General features: G+C 34.4%; 4 protein-coding genes across 4 annotated transcripts; 1 reads left to right on the top strand and 3 right to left on the bottom strand.

The window, feature by feature from the left end:
* The first annotated feature begins 355 nt into the window (after positions 1-355).
* LOC142551026 (putative methyltransferase At1g29790) lies at positions 356-2,044 on the top strand. The gene has a single exon (XM_075660076.1). It carries the CDS (start codon positions 609-611, stop codon positions 1,998-2,000), a length of 1,392 nt encoding a protein of 463 aa, XP_075516191.1. The 5' UTR covers positions 356-608; the 3' UTR covers positions 2,001-2,044.
* Positions 2,045-2,422: 378 nt separating this feature from the next.
* LOC142552139 (plant UBX domain-containing protein 10-like) lies at positions 2,423-7,352 on the bottom strand. Its single transcript, XM_075661779.1, has 4 exons — positions 6,404-7,352; positions 4,039-4,209; positions 3,697-3,900; positions 2,423-2,815 (listed from the first exon to the last, which is right to left on the bottom strand). Exons 1-4 carry the CDS (start codon positions 7,196-7,198, stop codon positions 2,588-2,590), a joined length of 1,398 nt encoding a protein of 465 aa, XP_075517894.1. The 5' UTR covers positions 7,199-7,352; the 3' UTR covers positions 2,423-2,587.
* A 1,626-nt stretch (positions 7,353-8,978) lies between these two features.
* On the bottom strand, positions 8,979-11,879 carry LOC142552138 (uncharacterized). Its single transcript, XM_075661778.1, has 5 exons — positions 11,584-11,879; positions 10,850-10,922; positions 10,453-10,606; positions 10,235-10,282; positions 8,979-10,128 (listed from the first exon to the last, which is right to left on the bottom strand). The coding sequence occupies exons 1-5, from the start codon at positions 11,658-11,660 to the stop codon at positions 9,233-9,235; spliced, it is 1,248 nt and encodes a 415-aa protein (XP_075517893.1). The 5' UTR covers positions 11,661-11,879; the 3' UTR covers positions 8,979-9,232.
* Positions 11,880-12,276: 397 nt separating this feature from the next.
* LOC142552137 (transcription factor bHLH157-like) lies at positions 12,277-17,724 on the bottom strand. Its single transcript, XM_075661777.1, has 10 exons — positions 17,157-17,724; positions 16,423-16,512; positions 16,214-16,322; positions 16,067-16,108; positions 15,907-15,966; positions 13,767-15,065; positions 13,579-13,680; positions 13,316-13,453; positions 13,015-13,146; positions 12,277-12,908 (listed from the first exon to the last, which is right to left on the bottom strand). The coding sequence occupies exons 1-10, from the start codon at positions 17,327-17,329 to the stop codon at positions 12,729-12,731; spliced, it is 2,325 nt and encodes a 774-aa protein (XP_075517892.1). The 5' UTR covers positions 17,330-17,724; the 3' UTR covers positions 12,277-12,728.
* Positions 17,725-23,106: the final 5,382 nt, after the last annotated feature.

The following is a 23,106-nucleotide window of genomic DNA, read 5'->3' as shown; positions in this document are numbered from 1 at the left end:
TATTATAAGTGGATCTGTCATTCTTGTCATTTATACTAAAAACCAAAATAGATACATTCATCTACTTTGGAGAGCACAAGAAAGGTAAGGGTCATTGTTAAATCTGGAGCCCCCATTGCATTTGGGGACTCATTTGAAAATGTTGTTCCCCACTTTGGAATTATAATTCATATGTTTGAATTGAATCTGAACCAGTCATAATCCAAACTCATTTGGCGCAATATCAGCCCAGATTCATGCACCGGTCAACGTCCATAAATTCCATAAAAATTATTTTTACTACTCCATGTGTATCTTGCATGTAAATTAATAGTAGCACATTAATCGATAGTCGCCGTATTTTCTTGCTGAATTTTTGGTCCCTTTCACGAGTTATCCAGCGATTTCTCTCTAAAACAATGGTCACTACTTGTATATGATTGTGATCGAAGTTTTTCCAGCTATGAATTAAGTGAGAGAAAGACTTGTTCCAAGGCAACTTCTATTTTAAATTATTTCATCTTGGTTTTTTCACGACGAAGGCATTGTTTGAATTTAGATTATATATCTTCAAATTTCACATTTTCCCCATTTTATGGTTCTGCGGTATTTTGGGTTTGGGAAAAAGAATGGGGTCGTGTTTTCCTTCGTGTAGAATAGGAAGAATAATGGGTTGGGTTCAAGTTGTGCTAGGAGGTCTTGTTATAATCGTGAGCTTATCGACACTGGTTAAGCTCTACTCTGCAGGAATTTTCTTACACAGTGACCATATATGTCCCCATCTCTATGATGTTAAGCATGTAGTGCTTCAGGAAATCGATTTCAGAGCTCTAGCAGCTCGAGTAGATGAAGTGCTTAACAAGATGGAAAGCCTCCAAGAGAATCTTGAATCCGCCGTGCATCGAATGAATAACAACAAAGGCAGTATTTCAAGTTTGGAGTACAAGGAGTTCTTGGAAGACGAGGTGATTAGGCCAACCTATAGAGCCTACATTGCTCTCAGGCAAATTCGTTTCCCGAAAATCGAATGGAGCGAAAACATTACTTTAAAAGAGGATCCTTTGATCAATACTTTCGTAGTCGAGGAGATTCGGAAGTACATAACACCTAAAGGGAATAGGTTGGGCAATATCAACATATATGGATCCGATAAGGTCTACAACACGATAGGGCATGCTTGCGTGCTTATGAAGAAAGAATTGGAAGAGTATATGGATTACGATGTTGGATCTTATTGTAAAGATGATTGGAACTTGGGTCAAAAGCTCATGGTTCACGGGTGTGATCCACTGCCTCGAAGACGTTGCTTGACACGAGCCTCTAAACTATACTTGAGACCTTATTCGATCAACGAGTCACTTTGGAGGATACCAGAGGGAAGAAATGTGCGGTGGAGTAATTATCAGTGCAGAAACTTTGAGTGCTTATCTAGCAAGAATCCAAAACGAGGTTATTCAAAGTGCACCGGATGCTTCGAAATGGACAAGGAAAAACTCAAGTGGATTACAAACACTACCCTTCCTATAGATTTCTTGATCCAAGATGTTTTGTCAATCAAACCGGGGGAGATAAGAATCGGTTTGGATTTTGGTATAGGCACAGGGACATTTGCAGCACGAATGAGAGAGCAAAACGTGACCGTAGTTTCGACAGCCTTAAACTTAGGAGCCCCTTTTAGTGAAACCATTGCTTTAAGAGGCTTGATCCATTTATATCTGACATTGAACCAACGCCTACCCTTCTTTGATAACACGATGGACTTGATTCACACTGCAGGCTTTATGGATGGATGGCTCGACTTACAGCTGTTAGATTTCATCTTGTTCGACTGGGATCGTGTTTTGAGGCCAGGTGGATTGCTATGGATCGATAGGTTCTTCTGTAAAAGGAAAGACTTGGATGAGTACATGTATATGTTTTTGCAGTTCAGATATAGGAAACACAAGTGGGCGCTTGCTCCCAAATCTAAGGATGAAGTTTTTCTTTCAGCTTTGCTGGAGAAGCCTCCTAGATCACTTTAAATAGTATGTTAATGCAATAATGCTTCTTCCACTTCTCGTTTTGTCCCCATTATTAATTATCAATTAACTCATTTTACACGGTATCATATAATTTCATTCGCATACAAAATCAATTTTTATTCTACCGGTGCATTCATGTATATCAAAGATTATTGATAGAGAGAACAGAGATGAGATACAAGTGTTCCGCTTTCATAGGAACGGATCTTCCATCCACCGAACAACTAGAGGCCATAGGTGTCGAGCAGAATGGGTCTGTTAATAGATTCGATTGTCCAATTTGAGCAATGTTTACTCCACAAGACTGTTGAATTTGTGCGATCACACAAAGTTGTTATCTACTTGCACTTGAGGGTAATACCCCAAGGCATTTAACCCATAAAATTGCAAATTTTTCCTCGAATTGATGATGTTATTCGAAATCCCAATTTAAGAATTGTCATTGACGAATATTTGCACTAGAAACAATAATGTCACAATTCATCATGCTGAATCTGTCTTCGAATTTATGTCAATATTACAAGATTTCCTACCACAAAAAGCATGGAATTCTTGATCATGCCTCAATACATGCTTTCTAGCTTTCATTAGTTCAACTCCACAAAAAGACTCGCCTGAGGATGTAATCCTGCTTCTTTAAGTGATAAAGCAAGTTTCTCTGGCCCGTAAACAATACGAGGAAAGTTGGAGACTAGCCTGTAGCTGTCAACTTCCAAACAGCCTAAAGAATCAACATAGTCATACAGAGACTGTATTGTTGACGTACAATGAAACCTCCTATCTTTTCGCTCTCCAGAAGGAAAACGCACCAAAACCTGAAAAGAGACAATAGGTGTCAAATACATAGACCGTGGCAGAGAACACCTAAACCCTGTTGAGTTCTAGGTCCATTGATCTATATTTTGCAATCCCTTCCCGTCTCCCTTTGACCCAACATTAATTATCTTCTCAACCTCCCGTTATCACCAAATGTCAACCAACACCGTTCCTCTGGAAATGTCTCAAAGCTAACAGATAAGCTTTCGCTTCTTTTGAAAATGACAGGGACCAAAGCCACAGCTAGCATGCTACTCATGGTAAAAGTCAATAGTGTGAGCACGCAAGAATGAAGATGATCACTGATTACGGAAAATGGAGTAGATTCCTACCTATTTATTTGACTTGTTTATCGGCTTTCATTACCTTTGGTGGGACGAACCAATTAAATACTCTCATGAATTTCTTACAATCTCCTTTCTTCAACTATGCTTAGCAACCAAGAACTTAGACTCCTTGTGGGACACCAGGTCTCCTACTAAACAATAAAGACAGATTTTGTTGGGAAGATTTGAAATGGTTTGAAGAAACATCGATTACCTTTTTATTAGTCAAAGACCAAGAATACAACCCAGATTTTGTCCAATTGTAATTTGATTTTAAATGTAAAAAAATTGTAAATTAATAATTCTTTAAAGCGTTTCAAATCTTCCCAAAATCAATATTTACTTTAGTATGAGACCCAGGCCCCACAATTTCCTTTTTTTTCAATCACGGAAATACTGGAATTAAATGGGCTGGTAATGTGATAAAATCACTAGCTGTAGCCTTTAAAATAACTTTAACAGACCATAATTAAAATTTGAGATTAACTTAAGCATACGCATCTCAGTACTCAAGTACAACTAATGAATGGAAACACTCTAGAACACGGGCTTACTTGAGTAACATCGGACCCTTTCTCTGGTTCTGCGCCTAGTGATAAAGATTTCTCCTCCCGCATCTTAGCTAGTGCAGCTTCTTTTGCAGCAGCTTCCTGCAATGCTTTTTCACGAGCTACCTCTTCCTCCTTCCTTTTCCTCTCAGCGTCAGCAGCTTCACGTTCCAGTCTTTCTTGCTCCTCTTTCCTCTGGCGCTCCCTAGCCTAACAAAGAACATCAAAGAAAGTTAAAGAAATGTAATTCTACAGGACAACATTTTAAGGGACAACAAAGGAACATTACTGATGGCTCCAGCAAAGTTAACCTTAAATTAAGAATGACCAAATTACAGTACGACATACTTGATCAGTCTCAAGTGCTGCTCGATAAGCAGCGTCCTGTTCTTCTCTTAGATGCATATTGTTTCTTCTTTCTTCGGCTTCAAGCCTGGCTGAAACAAGAACAGGAGCACTTTCTTCAAGCACTCTCTGCAACATTGTCACCATTTCTTCAGGAGATTTAGGCCCCTCGATCTAAGCAATTAATGACAAAAGAACTTAACGAGAACACAACGTAAAACCCAAATTTTAAGATGGAGCCTAGTGAGAAAAACAAGCATCTCAGAAAATAGCATATTGGGCTGCGCAACGGAAATTCTCATAAAAAAATAAGAAAGACTTTTAATGTAGGACTCATTTAAAATCTTAACATTTCTCCCCTTTCCATTTTAGTTATTCCATTCAAACTTCACAAAGGAAAGAACCTTACAAGGATATTGACAATTGAAAAGGCAACAACAAATGCATGAATTGCAACAGATTAAAACCATTTAGCCAATAAAGAAAGGCTCGTGGGACACCAATTACATGGATATTGACAATTGAAAAGACAACAACAAATGCATGAACTATAACAGATTAAAACCATTTAATAGATAAAGAAAGGCTCGTGGGACTAGGGGTGTCAATCGGGTGGGTTGGGTCGGGTTTCGGGTCAACCCGCGGAATTTTTTTTTATTTTTTTTTCAACCCGAACCCGAAGCAACCCGAAAACCCCCAACCCTAACACGAACCCGTATAACCCGACTCAACCCGTCTAACCCGAATTTTATTTATTTTTTTAAATTTTTTTAAAAAAATTAAAAAAAAAATTCAAAAAAATAAAAAATAATAATAATATTTTAATTTAAACACATAATAATAAAATTTTCGATTTAAATTTGAATGTTTAATCGTAGAAAATTAAAAGTATATTTACTAAATCAAATAAAAAATTGTTAAAAAAATTAAAATATGCAAAATAAATATTAAATGATGAAAATTTATCATATAAATATACAATAAATTTTGTTCAAACATACAATATATAAAAATATAGATAATATTTTCAAAAAAAAAAGTTCGCGGGTCAACCCGCGACCCAACCCGAAACCCGCCTAACATGGCACTAACCCGAATCCACCCAACCCGAACCCAACCCGAACCCGAAAAACCCCAACCCGAACCTGATTTTTTTCGTGTTGGGTCGTGTCGGGTTGACGGGTCGTGTCGCATTTTGACACCCCTACGTGGGACAACGAACTATATCATAGAGAATAGAATAAAATTTCTTCAGGAACAGCTTAACCAAATATTTTCCTTAGAGCTCAGTTTTCTAAAGGCTGGCAATAAGGTATAACAAAATCCAGCAGTGACTGCAACGAGAGGTCAACCAAAGGATATACTATAGATAAAAGTGAAATAACAACTTGATAAAACTCTTTCTTGTCTTTACAGATTAAGAAATGAGCAAAACTGAATGAAACCACAACAACATTACAACGAGGATATGTAACAATGATCACAAGCCTCATGTTGTCAGTTAAACATCATGATCGACAAGATAAGAGAAGAAAGTTAAATGCAAAAGAAATCAATATATCACCAATATGGACCATTTCATATTTATTCCTTAAATTATTCCCTATCCTTGAGAGAGGATATTTATCAAATATGATTAATAACACATAAGGAAAACATGGAATTTCTTCCTACAAGTAAATTAAAAAGTTACAGGAAAAAGGGGTCTATCTACAACGGAAAACGAATAAGTGCAAATATTGCTGAAGCAGAAATCCAAATAATAGTTGACCTTTAGTACCAACAGAAAAGAGAGCTAAATATATAAAATCAAAATTTGAAAGCTAATCTTCATGAAATTCATTTGACAATGATCCAGATAATATCCACCTCTAATCCATTTGAAACAATTCAAAAAGAATGCCAACATGAGACCACAAAACTAAGAAATGCTTCCCTCTGGAAAGAGGGGAGAGGGGAAACAAACTTTTGACCAGTTATGCAATGATAGTGATATTACCAACTGAATACCATTTAAATCACAAACATGGGGGACAAATAGGAGGCTGAGTTTTGATGTTACACCTAGTCCATAACTAAAAGTTACCAAGATTTAGAAAATCGGTAGAAGATTCATCGAGCATAATATTAGAATCACATTTTTGAAAAAAATCAATGACTCAGTAACATCTCCTGCATTCAATGTCAATATCTCGAAACAAAAACCTAAAGACATAGCAACAAAAAAATTTCACTCAAAACTCAAGGTTGTTAAATTAACACATAACAAAATTTGGGCTGTCCTCCTTCCTAGAACATGGGTACGCGGGACGTCTCATTCTCAGTTATATATTTAATATTTTTATTCTTATACAAACTACATTTATACCTGCTGCAGCAATGCAATCCTCTGATTTGTTGCAGCCATAACCACAGCGCAAAAGGGAAATCTGGATGCCTTCAGGCTATTGCTCATCTTGAACCCTTCGCTAGCCTTAACACTTCCACCCCACGCCACAAAATTCTCATTCACAAACGCCACAAATACATCATTACACAAAGTATTCTCACAGAAAACTGGGGTGTCTTGGTGATCTGGCGAGTGCAAGTATACAAACAATAGCTTATATTCCTGCCTAGACCTTTGCAATGCGTCCATGAAACTGTCGGCCAAGAAATTGGGACGCGCACTCCCATAATTCCTTTCAAATCTCGATACAAAATCCACGGCCTCCGCTGCAGACTGAGACACCGAAACCGGAGGAGCGGATCCCAACCGCGCGGGTACGTAGAGGCCGATCATGCCGAGTGAGTATGACAAAACACCACCTGCTGCCCAGATACCGAAGCCAATTGCGCCGGATATCAACCCTAGGCTACTGGAAACGATGGAAAAAGGGAGCGTGATCAATTTCCAAGCGAGGCCAGGGGGTTGATTGTTATCGCCGCTGGGTGGAAGCACTAAGCCTATATCTTGGGACTCTCGATCTGCTGTTGTGGTAGGGGAGACAGCATTGTCGGTGGCGTCAGGGGCGAAGGGACGGTGGTCTTCTGTGGCGGTGATGGAGGAGATGGCTAATTCAAGGTCCCAGCCATGAGCCGTTAGGATTTCAGTGCACAAATCCGTATCATCGATGCCGGTGATTGCCTGAAAATACGCCAGTTTATCAGAGACATCCCCCATCTCTAGGATATTATCACGTCTGAATCAAACCGATTTGGGACGAATGGTGAAATTAGGGCTCGTTGAAGTTGTTGAATTGGCTGAAATTATTATATAACGGGGTTTTGTGTTCATCGCTAAATATGAATATATCTTTCTGCACAATATATCATCATTATTTGGTCTGATAAAGAGAATAATGATATTTGTAGGAATGTAATATATAGTGTTATGTTTGGTATGATTTTTAAGTGTAAGATAATTTTGAATTTTTTGACGAAAGGACAAAATTGCCCTTTCATTTTTTTTTTCTTCTTCCAATCCGGCAGCGACGGCGACGGCGGTCTGGCAACGTCGGTGCGGCCAGCAGTCAACGGCTGGCCGGAAGTTATCGGTCGACGGCGACGGTCGGTGGTCCGGCGTCGGACGGCGGCGATCGGTCGGCATTCGGCGGTGGTTGTCGGTTGGCGGCGGCGGTCGGCCGGCGGCGGTCGGTGGGCGGTGGCGGCAGTCGTGGCGGGAAGTGGTGGTGAGTTTGGATATAGGATAAGGGTAAAATTGAAAAAATAAGAAGGATTAAGAATTGGATAAATAATCGTAGGGGGTGACTAATCATTTATAGGAGGTATTGAATTGGTTAAATAATCACGCGTACCAAACAAGAGATAAGATGGGTTAAAAAAAATAAACACATCTTATCATCCAAACCAAACACACCATAATAGTATATACTTCTCTTATTTTATGTAGGGGGCAAAATGCATTTTTGCTTCTACACAGGGTTGTTTTGTGATTTTGATAATTAAATTTTATTGAAAATTTAACGTGATACTTACACATCAACCTAGTCATACAATTATAAGTTTTACATAGATATCACGTCAAAAAAAATTGCAATTACAAAAAAAACAAAGATGAGTATGACAAATCAAAATCGAAATACGATAATAGAGATGACTAAAATGACAAATATAAATTATTAAATAAAATTTTTGTTACAAATAGTGTAGCCAAAAGATCAACTAATTTAAAAACTATTCATCAAGAATTGCACAGAATTAGTATGTTCATTCACCAGAAACATATATTGATTTGTAATGATACGAGTATTATTTTGTTTTAATAAAATAATAGACAAATTGTATAGTCTTCTTACCTAATAACTAAGAAAAATGTTACAAACACATCCATATATCTTTATATATAAATGGGTTTCGTGCTCGAGGCAAATTATAATAATAATATATTATGTTTATTGTAAAAAAAACAGGTCAATTTTACTCATATTTATAATAATAAACAATATTTTTGACATAAATTAAAAAAAATTCCATAAATATCTGTCTCACTAAGTTGACTCGTGAGACCGTCTTACAAAAGTTTTTGTGATAAAAAATAATAATCATAATCGATTAGTAAATGATTTCGTCGTATGTAAGAATTTTATAAAATAAGATTCTTCAACAATAAACTTATATAATTAATTGATTAGTTTCGACAATTTATTTTAGTCAATATAGAATTAAAAAGGTCCTGGTTTATAAAATTGTACAATATACTACTATTTTTATATGAAGTACACAGTAGTGCAATTTTTTAAAAAATGATTTGACATTATTAACAACACTGCATAGAACTCGCATCATTTTGTAATTTGTGTGCTTTCTTTTATCGAAAAGGTTTGGCTCAACTTTCATCCCTACTGCAAATTATGTGTGTACATTATGATATTACATAGTGTTTTTTTCTATATTTTTTTATGTTAAGAGTGATTTTTGCAAACTGATTCTTGCTCGTAGTCATCAGGAAACCAAAATGTCGTCATCTTTGATGAGTTGTATATGAATTTATACTACAACCACCAAATAATAATATATAGAAAAAATGTCTCGAATTCATTTTATAAAAATTACCAGTAAATTTAACACTTTCTCAAGCCGATCTTGTTTCAATGCGCCCACCAAATCTGAATGTGAAAGGTCAAGTAAACGAGAAAATGCCCGGTGGATTTCCATTCATGAACAGCAAAGCTAGCCACAGAACACACAATAGAATTCAGTCATGGCAGCTCTGAACCTCCTGGATCAATGGTGTCCTGTTTCGTCCCACTTCACCCTTCATTTTCGCAGAGCATATTTTACTATCCACATGTTCCATAACAGAAGACTTCTCAGCATTCACAACACTGGCCAAGATGGACCACGCCTCAGCTGGTTGCTCGTGAACCCAACTCAACATGAAGTAAACTTTCCGTTCCACAGGCTTAAACTTGGTCTTCAGTTCGGCCCTTTTCGACTTGTTCATTTTCTCCGACTTGAGCTGTCTCTCAGCAGCTTTAATCATCTTCTGCAAGTCACACAACAAGCAGACTAAAGCTGCACCTCCAAGATAAAGTAGGCTAGTTACATCATCCAAAAGCATCAATCCAAACGGCAAACCACCCATGTGCTTGTAAGCAGTAGAGCATGTTCGCTCCAAGCAATGCAACAAAGCTTCAAACACAGTCTCCGGGCGTGCAAGTTGACCCAAAACAGAAGATACAGTCAGTAGAGTTGTCGCTGATTCAAAGGCATCGGATTTCCAATCCCCATTGTAAAGACGAAGGGTGAAACAATAACTATATATAATGTCAACGGCATGTACTGTTAAAAGTGGAGATGGCTCAGTAGCAGTGAGTTGGTTCAGAGGTGGAATGGGAGTTTCAGGCCCAGAAGGGATGTCATGCCACTGATCACCATTGGCAGCATCTTCAGAAGATGCCACCAAATTTTGTTTCACAACAGGTCTGACTAATTGGGTCCCATCTAAGCTAAGTGATATATCTTTGGCAGAAAACCTTAACCACCAAGGATTCCATGGTTCAATCATCTTGCTAAGCTCTCCCGAGGCAATTGCTCGATGGAAATGTTTCTTTTCTTCAGTAGATAAATCATCGTATCCTAATTGATCTCCTGTCAAGAAAGCAAGAAAAAAGTTGCCAGATAGTAAAAGATAAAGAGAATCAGGATACATTTTGGTGCCATTAAAAAGAAACCATGTGCAATATAGACAACATACCAGAAAGAATCTTGTGGATAGTCTCCTCCGATAAAAATGAATCCAACTCTGTAATTAAGAAATGATAATGGAAATTGGCTAAGTTACAATATCTAACATTTTGGAACAGAATAGAATTTTTGGATAGTTTCCTCCGATCAAAATGAATGATGCACTTCAAGAAGACAGCTTCACAGTGCAAATGACAGCAAGAAAAACTAAAGGGAGGATCAACATACCATCGCTATCCATGCCACTTGTTTCCGCTTCCTCGTGGAACCGTTTAAGTATGTCCAACATTTTATTTTTGCTTGTTTCATCAGGTTGCAGTTGTTGCAGTTCTTGAACAACATTTTCTTTCATAAAAGATTCGGTACAACGAAGATTATGGGACTGCCACGAATACCATATGGAAATATTATCTCATAAAGGAAGGGAAGAAACAAAGAACACATCAATACTATCAATTTTCACTTCTATGAAAATTTTAACAAGTTATTGAAACTTGTATAATTCTGCCAAATTAAAGACTGGATTACATGTATGATCTGACAAATTTTCAAATCTGCCACGGAATCCAAATACATTAATTACTTCACTGTTTTATAGTTAAATCCTAGCAAAATATTTAAATACCTTGTAACATTGCAGAGAGCAATACCGAATATTGCACCGAGGGCATGTATATTGTGTAAATTGTTTTTCACACCTGCAACAAAGTGCTCACATTCAGAAAGTTGCTCAGTAAATATACACAATATGGATACCACAATTAAATAATTTTTTATAGGTTCCTTGTAGGGAGTAGGTAACTTGAAACATTTGAAATATCAACTGCATGCTTGTTATCAGAATAAAAGCTATGGTCACAACCATCCTCAGAAGACAACATTGATAATCTCAAATCCTTCATTTTCTGAACGTGAAATCCCTGGATCCACCAAGAATATGAAATATACCAAAAACAAAATGCAAGACGAGATTACTTGAAGTGGTTGCATTAGAACTGGAACTCTTCCAGGGATTCCGATTTGAATATCCCAAACAATCCCCTCCAACTTAATTTCATATCTAGAACACTCCACCCATCCATCCTCATTCCATCTACCGTAATAGAATAAGCTGAATATCTGCACACAGGTTTCTCAATCACCCCTGCGTGACTATGTCCGCCCGTCGCCGTAAACATCCACCCACATAGTAGTTAAGTAAACCATACTAAAAAAATACACGATAAAGCTCAATCTCGAACCAAAATCAACCAAAGTAATAAAAAGATACGTATGTACAAAAAAATTGAATTTCGAGCCTTAAAGTAATCAACGAAGCTAAATGTCAAAAACAAGATTAGGAACTGAAAGTGAACTTACACGCGACAGATTATGCGGGAGTTAGCGGTGAGTTGCGTTGATTGAGGGATTGTTGAGGTGATGACATTGTCCGTCATCTGAAATTATTTTGCTAGGGCAGAATCGGCGACCCAAGGCGGAGAAGCGGCTGAAACAGTGGCAACTGGCAAGCACCTTACCTTGTTTACAGATTAACCTCGTCCCGCTCCGATAACGTTTGAATCTTGTAATTGTTTTGTTCGAGGAAACTAGGAACTTCTAGAATTTTATGTTTTGTTACAAGTCTAGATAGTACCATGATCGAATCGAATATCCTTTCAGGGTATTTTCTCGATTTTATATATATTTATAGACTTGCTTATATAAACGGTGTTATTTTATACATTATATCAAATAAGTTTATTCGTCTCAAAAATAAATCCGACTTATCAACTCGATCTATATCGATACAAAAAATATCGAGTTATGGTTAGATCAACCTCCCGTAACAAAATAATTTTGAGCCTTCGGATGCAGAGTCGTCTTTAATTTTATTTCTCTCTTTTGTCCTTTTTTTATTTATTTTCAAAAAGTACAAATAAAATTACATGTGCAGTCTATTTAATTATATACAAATTAGCCGTTTTCTTCAATCTTTTATAATAAAGATTGAAAAATAGATAAGAACTAATCAGCCATCTTCGATTGTCATATTATAGTATTTTAGCAATAAAATAAATATTTGAAGTTTCCTTTAATTATCGTTGTACCACATTTGAAGTGATATGATATTATTATGACATAAATAACAAAAGACAGGTAAATAATTGTGTGATTAATCAGAAATTAGTCTAATAAATACTTGATTTGTTAGCATTCATCAATGAAACATAGAACATCAGTCAGAAAAACACAATCAGTCTTCCCCTGTCACAAATGTTTCCTCACACACTATAAAAGCACACACTAATCCTCCTAAAAAAATTGATATTTACCTGTCACACTTATGCTAGTTTAGATTAGATTCATGATCGTACATGGACAACAAAAGGGGACGAAAGACCAATGAATTGTGATACACAGATCTCCCCCTCATCCATTTCTGGCTGGCGATCTGTCCGTTGCAGCAGGCCAAGTCCTTTAGAATCAGTAATATTACAGGTACATTTTCACTCAGCCAAAGAGTATCAACTGATTAAATTGACAGGAAATGAAATGATCGGTTTGTGATGGTTGAACAAGGATATGCCTGAACTGATGACTCTACCGAGTGGATCATTTGTTGCATTTGCTGTACTTTGGGAAGTCAACTGCAAAAGCTGAATGAGGGAGGAGAATACTTCATGGCGTGTGACATGCCGGTTTTCCTGAAGCAGTTAAGTTTACATGATTGTACAAAAATAATAAGGAAGAAAGGAATGTTGAGGCCTTGGATTTTTTATTGCATTTAGTAGTTCATTTTTTAGTTTTTACCTCAGCCTCCACTATGAAGTGAGCCCAAATATTAGATTCAAGAGCTTTTAGCACTCCCTTGAGGATAACCAAGCCAAAACCTCGGATTAAATCTGCAATCTCCAAAAAGAAACCTTGTTCTTCGCATTGGATCTGCAGCAAAAAGTTAAATATGATGAATTGAAAGTGGTTAAATATGGAGGACACATATGCTAAAAGCTAAAATAATCAGATGCCTAACTCAGAACTTTGCCTTGAGCGGGCAACAAAATAAGATGAGAGAGATTCTTCGATGTCCTTTTGTGTCTCAGTTCTATCTTACCTCTATAAGCATTTGACCATGAGTGCTAAGGTCCTCAACTTTCAGAGGACAAACCATCATTTGCTCGCCTACTTCACATGCCCACGTAATTCCACCTCCGCCACAATTATTGAAATTGTCTTTTGAGACAACCCCACTCTGTTAATCAGCAAACATCATTAAAAATTATGCTAGCTAATCGATCTAATAACCGATACCAATGTCCAAGCCCGTGTTAAAAAAGAAAAGAATGCCATATAGACAATAAGAAAAGACATTTTCACCTCTGGCTTGTCAATTTGTTTCAGAGTTTCAGCATGCTTTATGAGACCAGACATGAAGTTTAAATGTCTTATGGTTCGTTCCAATAGACGATCAATGCTCATCTGTTACATCAATCAACATCTAGTCAAAAAACAAGTAAATCCATACTTTAATTAGATTTGTTAAACCAATAATTAACTCCATATACCTTTTCACCATTAGGAATGAGTCCCCTTAACTCCACAAGACGGTCTTGGATCATTTGACGATCTTTTGGCCTCGGTTTGGTCCCAGTTTTAGCCTTTTTCTTCCCAGATTTTTTCAGCTCATCTGGGCCCCTTGACATACTAGAGTTTTGAGCACTCGAGCTACATTTGTTACCGATACACAAACCTGGTTCTTTCAAAGAGGCCGCATTATTAAGCGATTTCCTTTTTTCATCGAAGATAGGAGAGTCTTGATAATTAACTTGGTCATGGCCCGACAAATAGCTCTCTAGTTTTCTTCTTTTAGCAGAAGAGGATGACTGAATATCAAATTTTGATTGTGAAAATGTACAAGAATTAGTAGCAGAACCCTCTAAAATGCGGTCAAGGCCTAATTTTGAGAACAAGCTATTAGAGATCGTCCCGACATCGGACTGTACACATTTCTGAGAAATGTAGTTGGTGTCATCTGCACCAAAATTCAAGTCATCACAATCCACAACGGGCATCAAAGTTTCACTCCAATCCTGTTGTGTTTCTTTTACATGATCCGTTCTGAATGTATCTGTAATAGAACTTAGACAATGGCTAACAACTTTTTCGGGGATATTGATTGCAGAATTACATCCCCTCGGATAACTACTTCTTAGTATAGCTGGGAATGAGGTGTTGTTTTGGCCTCTCAAGGGAGAAAACCACTTAGAAAGATCATCTCCTGGGAAAGATTTTGACAGGGCCTCTTCAAAATCATTCTCCTGAAATAACTCTTCCAATGTCAGTAGGCCAGATGGCCTTTGAGTCCCACAATTAGATGAATCAAACAACAAAGCAGAATATCGAGAGTGTGTAAATTCCTCGGAGAAATCTTGCTCTAGTGATGAAGTGGAAGCCGAGTTGACATTGGCATTTAAACTTGAGAAAGCGGCATTTTCACTCAATTTGGATGTCAAATGAGGCCAAGATGAAGTTACAGCTGAAATTTCACTATTACTGCTAAGCTCTGTGGTGGCTGGGAAATTAAAAATGTTCCCCGACTCTAAGAAGAGATTATCTAGCTGAGATGAGACAACCATCGAACTATTCAAGTCCAGAAAATCTTCAGAGAATGCATCACTTAGAATATTTTGATTCACTAAATGTGAAATGCCATGTGATAGCGATGACATAAACTGCGTGGTTGACTCACGGAATTGAGTTTTGGAAGACGCGGGCTCATTTTCTGCCGATTGGAATTTTTTATCTTCAGCCATTACTCTAAAAAGTCCTTTCACTTGTTCTACAAAATCTTTTGTCTCAAGAATCTGCAGCAAAATTTGGACTGTCAATAGAAGGATAGCAATATAATTAAGTAAACACCATATATTGTGATCTTCATAATAAGATAAAAGCCATCCCTTAGCTTATTATTTAAGCACGATCTAGCTAGAATCACTATATTATATCATGATAAGAGTGTTTAACCTTTCCATGGGGAGATAAAAAGTAAACGAGATTTGAAAAGGGATCCTTCATTTATATTACAAATACAACAATAGTTGTTTTCCTTTCCAGATGGATGTTGGAAATCAATGTTCGGGAGAAAGAGTAAAGAGATGAAAGAATTGAGAGTTAAGGGGAAAGATTGATGTATATATTGCAATGTCTGATTGTGTTTCTCGAAATAAATGCTTGGTGAACCTTCATAAAGGTGTTAAGAAGTATTGGATTGATTCCATCTGTGATTCTTCATCAGACCAAAGTCGTGAATCTAGAATCCTCAATCTAATGCTGTAAAGCTCCTAGCCGCCCACAAAGCAGGCATTGCATAAAGCATTTTGGTGCTTCAATTAAGTAAGTGTGCTTGTTTCTCATTAAGAGGATAAATGGGAGCTAAGACACTTTTCGAAAACGCATATGTTCAAGGTGATGGGTTGTGATTGTCGTAGTGCATGTAGCTACACCGTGACGGTAATCATGGATAATAGGATGCATCTATAAACCACATGCTACTGAAAAAAAAGTTGATTCAGAGGGAGGATATGTTACCCGACACATATCCTTTAACATTCTTAAAATTGCAAATCAAATCTGAATACATAAATCTCAATGACTCGAAAAATGTGTTTTCGTGCATTACATGGTATCATTGAGATGAATACTAACCTTGCGAGTGGAACCAAATTGCACAACACCCCATGGTTCTACTGAAATTAGAGCTATAGTCTGCAAATAAATTTTTTTGATCACCAAGATTAGCTTATACATCAAGATAGAAACAATTGAAAAAGACATAATTTTCTCAACTAAAAGAAATAGTTAGCACCTCTATCCCCATAGAGAATTGGCAATACAATTCAGAATCATCCTGTAAAACGACATGGAATCATTTTCCATTAGAATTATACAGCTGAAATAAAATGCAATTTAAAATTCTAAGGGAACATGTATGGAAGGCCAGCTTGATTTATGCCTGAAAAACCTCAAGACTTTGGAATGATCCTAAAGAACTTTGTCTCTCATTGTGATATTCAGAAAACATCCATCTATCATTTTTAGTAAATGCTGCTTGACCAATGACCCTGTTAAAAAAAAGATCTTGAATTTTAGTATGGTGATCATTAAAAATAATTTCAATTTTCAAGAAAATAAATTGAATATATATATATATATATAGCTTACCCTCCTCCAAGAAAATGCACTTGTAGCAGCGTATTATCAATCATAGCTCCCATTTGTTCCTCATAATATGCATCTTTCAATGTCAACAACCTGCAACGACCCAAAACAGGCTACATATTAAAAAAAATTAAGTAGATTAAACTAATAAATACAAGATGGAGAAAATAATTAAAAAGGAAACAGTATAAATGCAAATAAAAATAATATAATGTAAATAATTATTGATATCAGATCTCCAAAGTAGAGTAAAGGCAAAGCATTTATTTATGCAATAAAATAATCATATTCAATGAGAACTTTAATACATAATATTACATATTGTCATCCTGAAGACGACATGTAATCATTGATCCGAGAAAAGTCCATTTAACAAAATAAATTCACATCGTAATTTTGGTGATGTTATGACTTATGAAAGAGAAAAAAAAACCAGAAATTCGAAAAAGATAACACTTCTTCCTGATTTTCTTTAGAGGGAATAAAAAAAAGCATGCAGAAGAAGATGTACTTAAATGAAAAATACGAAGGAAAAAATGGTAAAAATGATATACTATATAATATATCAGTTAGAAACTCTCAAAAGAAAACTAATAAATGATTGGTTTATAGTAAAATTTATATATACTCCTAAGCTTCGAATCAAGATTAATGACACATGGACTATGAAAAAATGTAATAAAAAATAAAAAATTAGGACATATAATAGAAACATGCAGAATATTTAACAATCTTACAAAGAATTTGTGTGATCAAATCCCCAGAAAAGGGCATAACTCCATCCATTACTGCAACAAAGATTCCTTAGTGTCTCTTTTGCATTTGAATCAATCTTTTGTCCTGTGCCCATTTTGCAGAAGCAATGCAAGAATGCAGAGGCAGCAGTGTCTTTCCAGAAGCTAGCTATCATCCAACTTTCAGCCACAAAATAAACTCTTCTTTTTCTAGTTTCTTCTATATTTATTTAAATCCAATAAAAGAAAAAAAAAACACTTATGAAAAAAATCAAGTCTTTTTTCCACAGAAGTAAGGAAGTTCAGTAATGGAAGAGAGCGCTGCAAGAAAGAAAATTAAAGTGAAAGTGAAACCCAGTTTTTGTTTTGGGAAAAGAACGAAGGTAGAGAGAGTGTTTGAAGTAGCTAACAGAAAACAGAAACAGCAGTGTAATACAAAAAATACTAACCAAAGAGATGATTGTTGGATGTTTGTCTGAATTCTGAACCCAAATGGATTAAAAAGGAGAAAGAAACGCAAAGACGAAGAGTAGAGATGGGAAAAGATACAAGCGAAAGAAGACAAGAAAGTTAAAAGGTCAAGTTAAATGTATTAGAAACTTATAAAAAAAAAAATTTGTATAGATAATGCATACAATATGTCTGTACGGGGCAAAAGGAGTTTGCTTTTGCTCTCTGTAGATATAAACAGTGTTATAAAAGACGTCCTATAAACAGTATCTAGGCGTCTTCTTATTTTTAGAGGTCGTTTAATATAATATATATTTTTTATTTTTTAAAAAAATATTATTTAACTTATTTTTCTATCAATTTTTATAATATAAATTAAAAAAAATTCGTTAATTTTGAGTTTGAATTCAATATAAAAGAATTATTGAAGAAATACAGAGATAAACAAAAAAATTTAAATATTTAAGTAAAATAAGAAAAACTGTCTAGATAGTCACCTAAACACTTAGGCGATAGTAATGGTAATCGTCCGTTTACTGTTTTTTAGAACACTGATTATGAAAACCAGAGTACATCATATTTTACTAATATATAAAATCAAAATAATTATATTAATTTTTTATCCTAATTAATCATATTAATTTGAAAGAAAGTTTTTATTATTGTTCAAATCAATTAATTGTAGTATATAAAAGGGTAGGAAGCCATATGGATTAGTTTTGTGGTAATATCTTTTTAAATGTCAAAAATTTGTGTGAAACAGTCTCACAGGTCGTATTTTGTGAAATGAATCTCTTATTTGTGTCATCCATGAAAATGATTAGTTTTTATGCTAAGAGTATTACTTTTTATTGTGAATATCCGTAGAGTTGACCCGTATCACAGATAAAAATTCGTGAGATCGTCTCACAAGAGACATACTCTTCTTAAATATATTTGTATTTCGTTACGGAGATTTTTATTTTATTTGTGTGTCTTTGAAAAATATTTCGTTTGTCATACAACAGCCTGACTAAAAAAGTTTTATTTATTATTGAAAAATATATTTGTAAATATTATTTTATTTTAAATTCATCTAAAACTAAATGATCAATAGAGGTTTAATAAATAAAAAGTTAAATTCTATACTAACATAAATTAAAATATAAATATGTAAAGTAATACTCAATACATAAGAATGTAAAATACACTCAGCTTACTATTTTTTGTAGTATACAATAATGTGATCAAATAAAGGTTCAGTGAAATTTTAAAAAATATATATTACAATTATTAAAGTAAATAAAATAAAATAAATACATGTTGTACCTGTCGTACCTGTATGTGTTCATGCATTTCCTTTCATAAATGGGTTCTCTCTGTTTGTCTGGAATATCTTTGTGGAAGATTTTCACCTAAAACAAAAAAACTAATTTATGACAACTATTGTTTTTATGGAATTTTTCGAAACAATAACAGAGGAGGGCGTTGGCCGTTTTCGAGGTTGGTGATGTCATAATGTTTGCTGAACTATGATTCTTACAAATTATACGTCACAGTTATTGATATTGTAAGAGGTGCAAAATAAAATCCACAAAAAGTTGTCACAATTAATGTTACAACAATCTTTGAGACAAAATTGAAATGGTTGTTTAAAAAAGGGGATTTTTCAAATCTTCGAAGTAAATCGGGGACGAGTATAAGAATGTTATCTCCATCATCGAACTTGTTTTTATATCTCCGATAATAATATCATTATCAGTAACAAGGATTTTTTTTTAATAATAAAAAAACTCAAATTCATAACATTCAAATTTTGTTCATGATCTAACTCGGAAACTCATGATAAATTATATGATTTCATCTTCTTTTTTTATAAAACTCATGGATTACAATAAATTGTATTGTTTAAGTAATATTAATATTTATATATATAATTCGATTATTTTATCAATATTCTTTAAATCGATTTGAAATTATATTGATTAATTCAACCAGTATTTGAAGTGGCGATGAAGATAATGATTTAATTGACTTAAACTAACAATAATCTAACACACACAACAATATACAAAGAAGATGTTAAAGTCATAAACTTCTAATGTTAGACAAACTCTCATAATTTCCTAATAAGACCTCGATGGACTTTGCTTCCAACATTAGATATATAATTTTTCATTTACCATAATTTGGTTATGAGAAAATAAATATTCGGGAAAAAATTTCTGAAAATATATTTTTCAATTTTTAAGTCAAATTTAGATTTTATAGGACAAATCACATTCGAGTAATTTTTCAAAAGTTAATGGACATCAAACCCATTTTTCGAACAACAATACATTTTAATAATTTAGATACGTACGTATATGTTGCATGCATATTGTTTACTTTGAAATTGATTTAATAAATTTTAATTTGTTCCCGAATGATTAGGTGCATTTAAAAATAATAATTGTATATTATGAGGATATCTCCGAATTTAACTATCATGAATTGTCATTATTAAAGACGATTCCGGGGGCAATTAACGACGCAGATCGAATCCAAATAATTTTGCATTACATCGATAATTCCACTATATATATCCCCAGGAAAATAGTACTCCAATGTTTTATTTAAACATTTATTTCTTATAAAAAAAATAAAATTTTGAGCATTTATTTCTTATAATGGTAATCACAAAGTTTCATTTAGTTGAATTAGTTTTTGCATAAATAGATCGACTAGTTGATTTAATTTTTAATACTACATCAAATTGAACCAGTTCTACCGCTAAAACTTTATAAATTACTTCAGCTAACATTTATATTTATTTTTTACTTTTTTTAAAAAAATATTATTATCATTATTATGTAATATTTAAATCTTTCGTAAATTTATTATTAGATTGCTAGTTTTATAAAGTAGACAAAAACTTGTATGAGACGGTCTCATGTGTCATATTTTGTGAGACAGATATTTTATTTGAGTCATCCATGAAAAAATATTATTTTTTATGCTAAGAATATTACTTTTTATTGTGAATATCGATATGGTTGACTCATCTCACAGATAAAGATTCGTGAAAATGTGTCACAAGAAAACTACACTATAAAGTAATGACATTTCACTCACCATTTACACTTGATTTTAAAAAACAGAGAGAGGTGAGTTTGAGATATCTTACATTGTGGTTGGATTTTTTTTAAAAAAAAATTGATTTGAGACAGAGATTTGGAGAACAAATTTGAAACACAAAAGTCTCCTTAAACAGTTTCAAGGATGAATTTGTGATACAAATATTCTACTCGGATCACCATGAAAAATTTTATTTTATTATGTCTCAAATATTATAAATATATTTGAGAGCTTCTTATAAGAAACATGCGGAATTTGAAATAACATTATATTGCCAATGATGTCGAAAAGAGATATACAAAAATGTAGGGGTTGCAATAATAATTGAAGACATCGGGGAGAGAATATTCTGTGAGGGGGCGAAGCACGAGATTGGGCACTCCCGTGGTGGGGCCCATAGACGCTGTAGTCTTTGTGGGGTTTTAAGGGGGATCATTTTATGATGCACTCCCTGTCACTGCCTCCCCCTACCCCGAGAAAAATTTATTTTATATAATAATATAATTTCCATTTTTTATTAAAAAATACAATTTCGAATTAAAAAATAACTCACAGTGCTTGTACAAAATTATTATATTTCCCTTATTTTTTCTATCTGTTCCTTGAAAAATGGGTTCCGAATATTAATAAACATTTTAAAATAATACAGAGACAATTGACATCTATGCATATCATTACAATCTAAAATCAATAACAATTTTTCAGGGTAAAAACCACGGAAAAGATGAAAAGAATTTCATTATAATATTTTGTGGTGTACAACTCACTCACTATGTTTCCAAAGAGAACAAACACTCTCTTAATACAGGAGAACAAAACACTTCACAAATATTATAGAACTAAGCACTCAAATGTTGTAGGATGAGAGAAAACTCGAAGAAGGAATAATTTCAGAATGAAGGGGGAGCTCTATTTATAGAGTCCTCTGTTAGCATGAAGACGCGTAGAAAGCGCGTCTTCAGTCTTCAAATACTGAAGCAACTTGTACGAGCCAACATTTGTTAACTTTTCTTATCGACATTTCAAGGTAGATGTAACTTTTTTTCGAGGATTCAATTCTTTTATTTTTAAATCACGTTGTACAATAGATTAATACGAAATGCATAATCTTGACTTTGCAACTCCAAGCATATTTTTTTTTTTATAAAAAAAATCCTCCCATCATTAGTTTTTGCCTCCCTCGTAATGAAATCCACTCTTTATCTCCCCATATAGCACTTTGCATATGCCGTATCTCTCTCTCTCTCTACCAATCTCGTTTCCCAATATCTAGCGTGGGACCTAATTTTTTTTAAGAAAAGATTGATGATAACAACGTAAGCTTGTATATATATTCTTAATGAAAATTTTGCTGTATCATGATATTTTGTATGAATCTATAAATTTACCATCTATAAATAATTAGTTAGTTACATAAAAAAATAATATATTTTTACAGGTTGAATCAAGTCAGAGATTCCGTTCACAAAACTAACCCATTATATAATCTAACAAAAGTTTTTGTGTTGTTTAATTTAGGTGGAAAAATTTTCTTTGTAGAGTTGATAAAGTTCAAGTGTCTGAATAAAGATTTTACTTGAAAAATATGAAAGTAAAAGAAAGATTTGGATGAATAAATTAAAACCCACTAACCGAACTGTTTCCAGACGCAAAGTAAATTGAATAGGCACTTTTCTACAAATCGAACTTGATAAAAGATGATCACCATCGGCAGCAGACTATAATTTTGTCACTTCACAACTACACATGCTCCATCATATCAGCTGAGAAATAAGTCAATACCATGATCCCCAGAGTTTCTTGCTTCGGCTTTCTCGATTAATATTTCATCCATTGAAGCTAGACAAGGTAATTGAATTCAAAAGGTACGTATATATAGATATTTTTTTTTTTTAATTGAATGTGCATGAACTTCCGTTTCGGTCGGAAGTGAAAGGAAATTTTCTGGATAATTCTGGAACCTCATATCTAAAGAATAATCCTTGTAAACAATCTACAAAATGAACAAGTCGATTTTTCAGGGATAATTGCATCAATTCTGATCTAAAACCTCCTAAAAAATATCAATCCTCTGTTTCTAAACTTCTTCTAACATATTAGCTTCCCGAATAGATATCGAGGAGCTCACCCACGTCAATGGACTTTACGCTCACCAGACTTGACGTTTCCGATATCATGCATGGTCTAGTCTGCATGAGCATGGTTTTGTGTGCCTGGTTGTGAATATGAGATAGCGTAAAAACTCATATACCCGACGTTCTGCCACCATTAGCGATGCATGCAAGGAAGGAGCTATTATCGTCCATTAAGAATATCGCTGTTATTGTAGCAAAAAATCAGTTGGTGCTTTAATCGGTTAAACAAGAAATTAGTGTATTAAATTTACTAACGTACGATTTATTTTTAA

Source organism: Primulina tabacum, chromosome 7 (genome assembly GCF_025594145.1).
Source record: "Primulina tabacum isolate GXHZ01 chromosome 7, ASM2559414v2, whole genome shotgun sequence".
Taxonomy (NCBI): domain Eukaryota; kingdom Viridiplantae; phylum Streptophyta; class Magnoliopsida; order Lamiales; family Gesneriaceae; genus Primulina; species Primulina tabacum.
The sequence above is the reverse complement of the archived record's forward strand: the minus strand, read 5'-3'. Positions and strand labels throughout refer to the sequence as shown.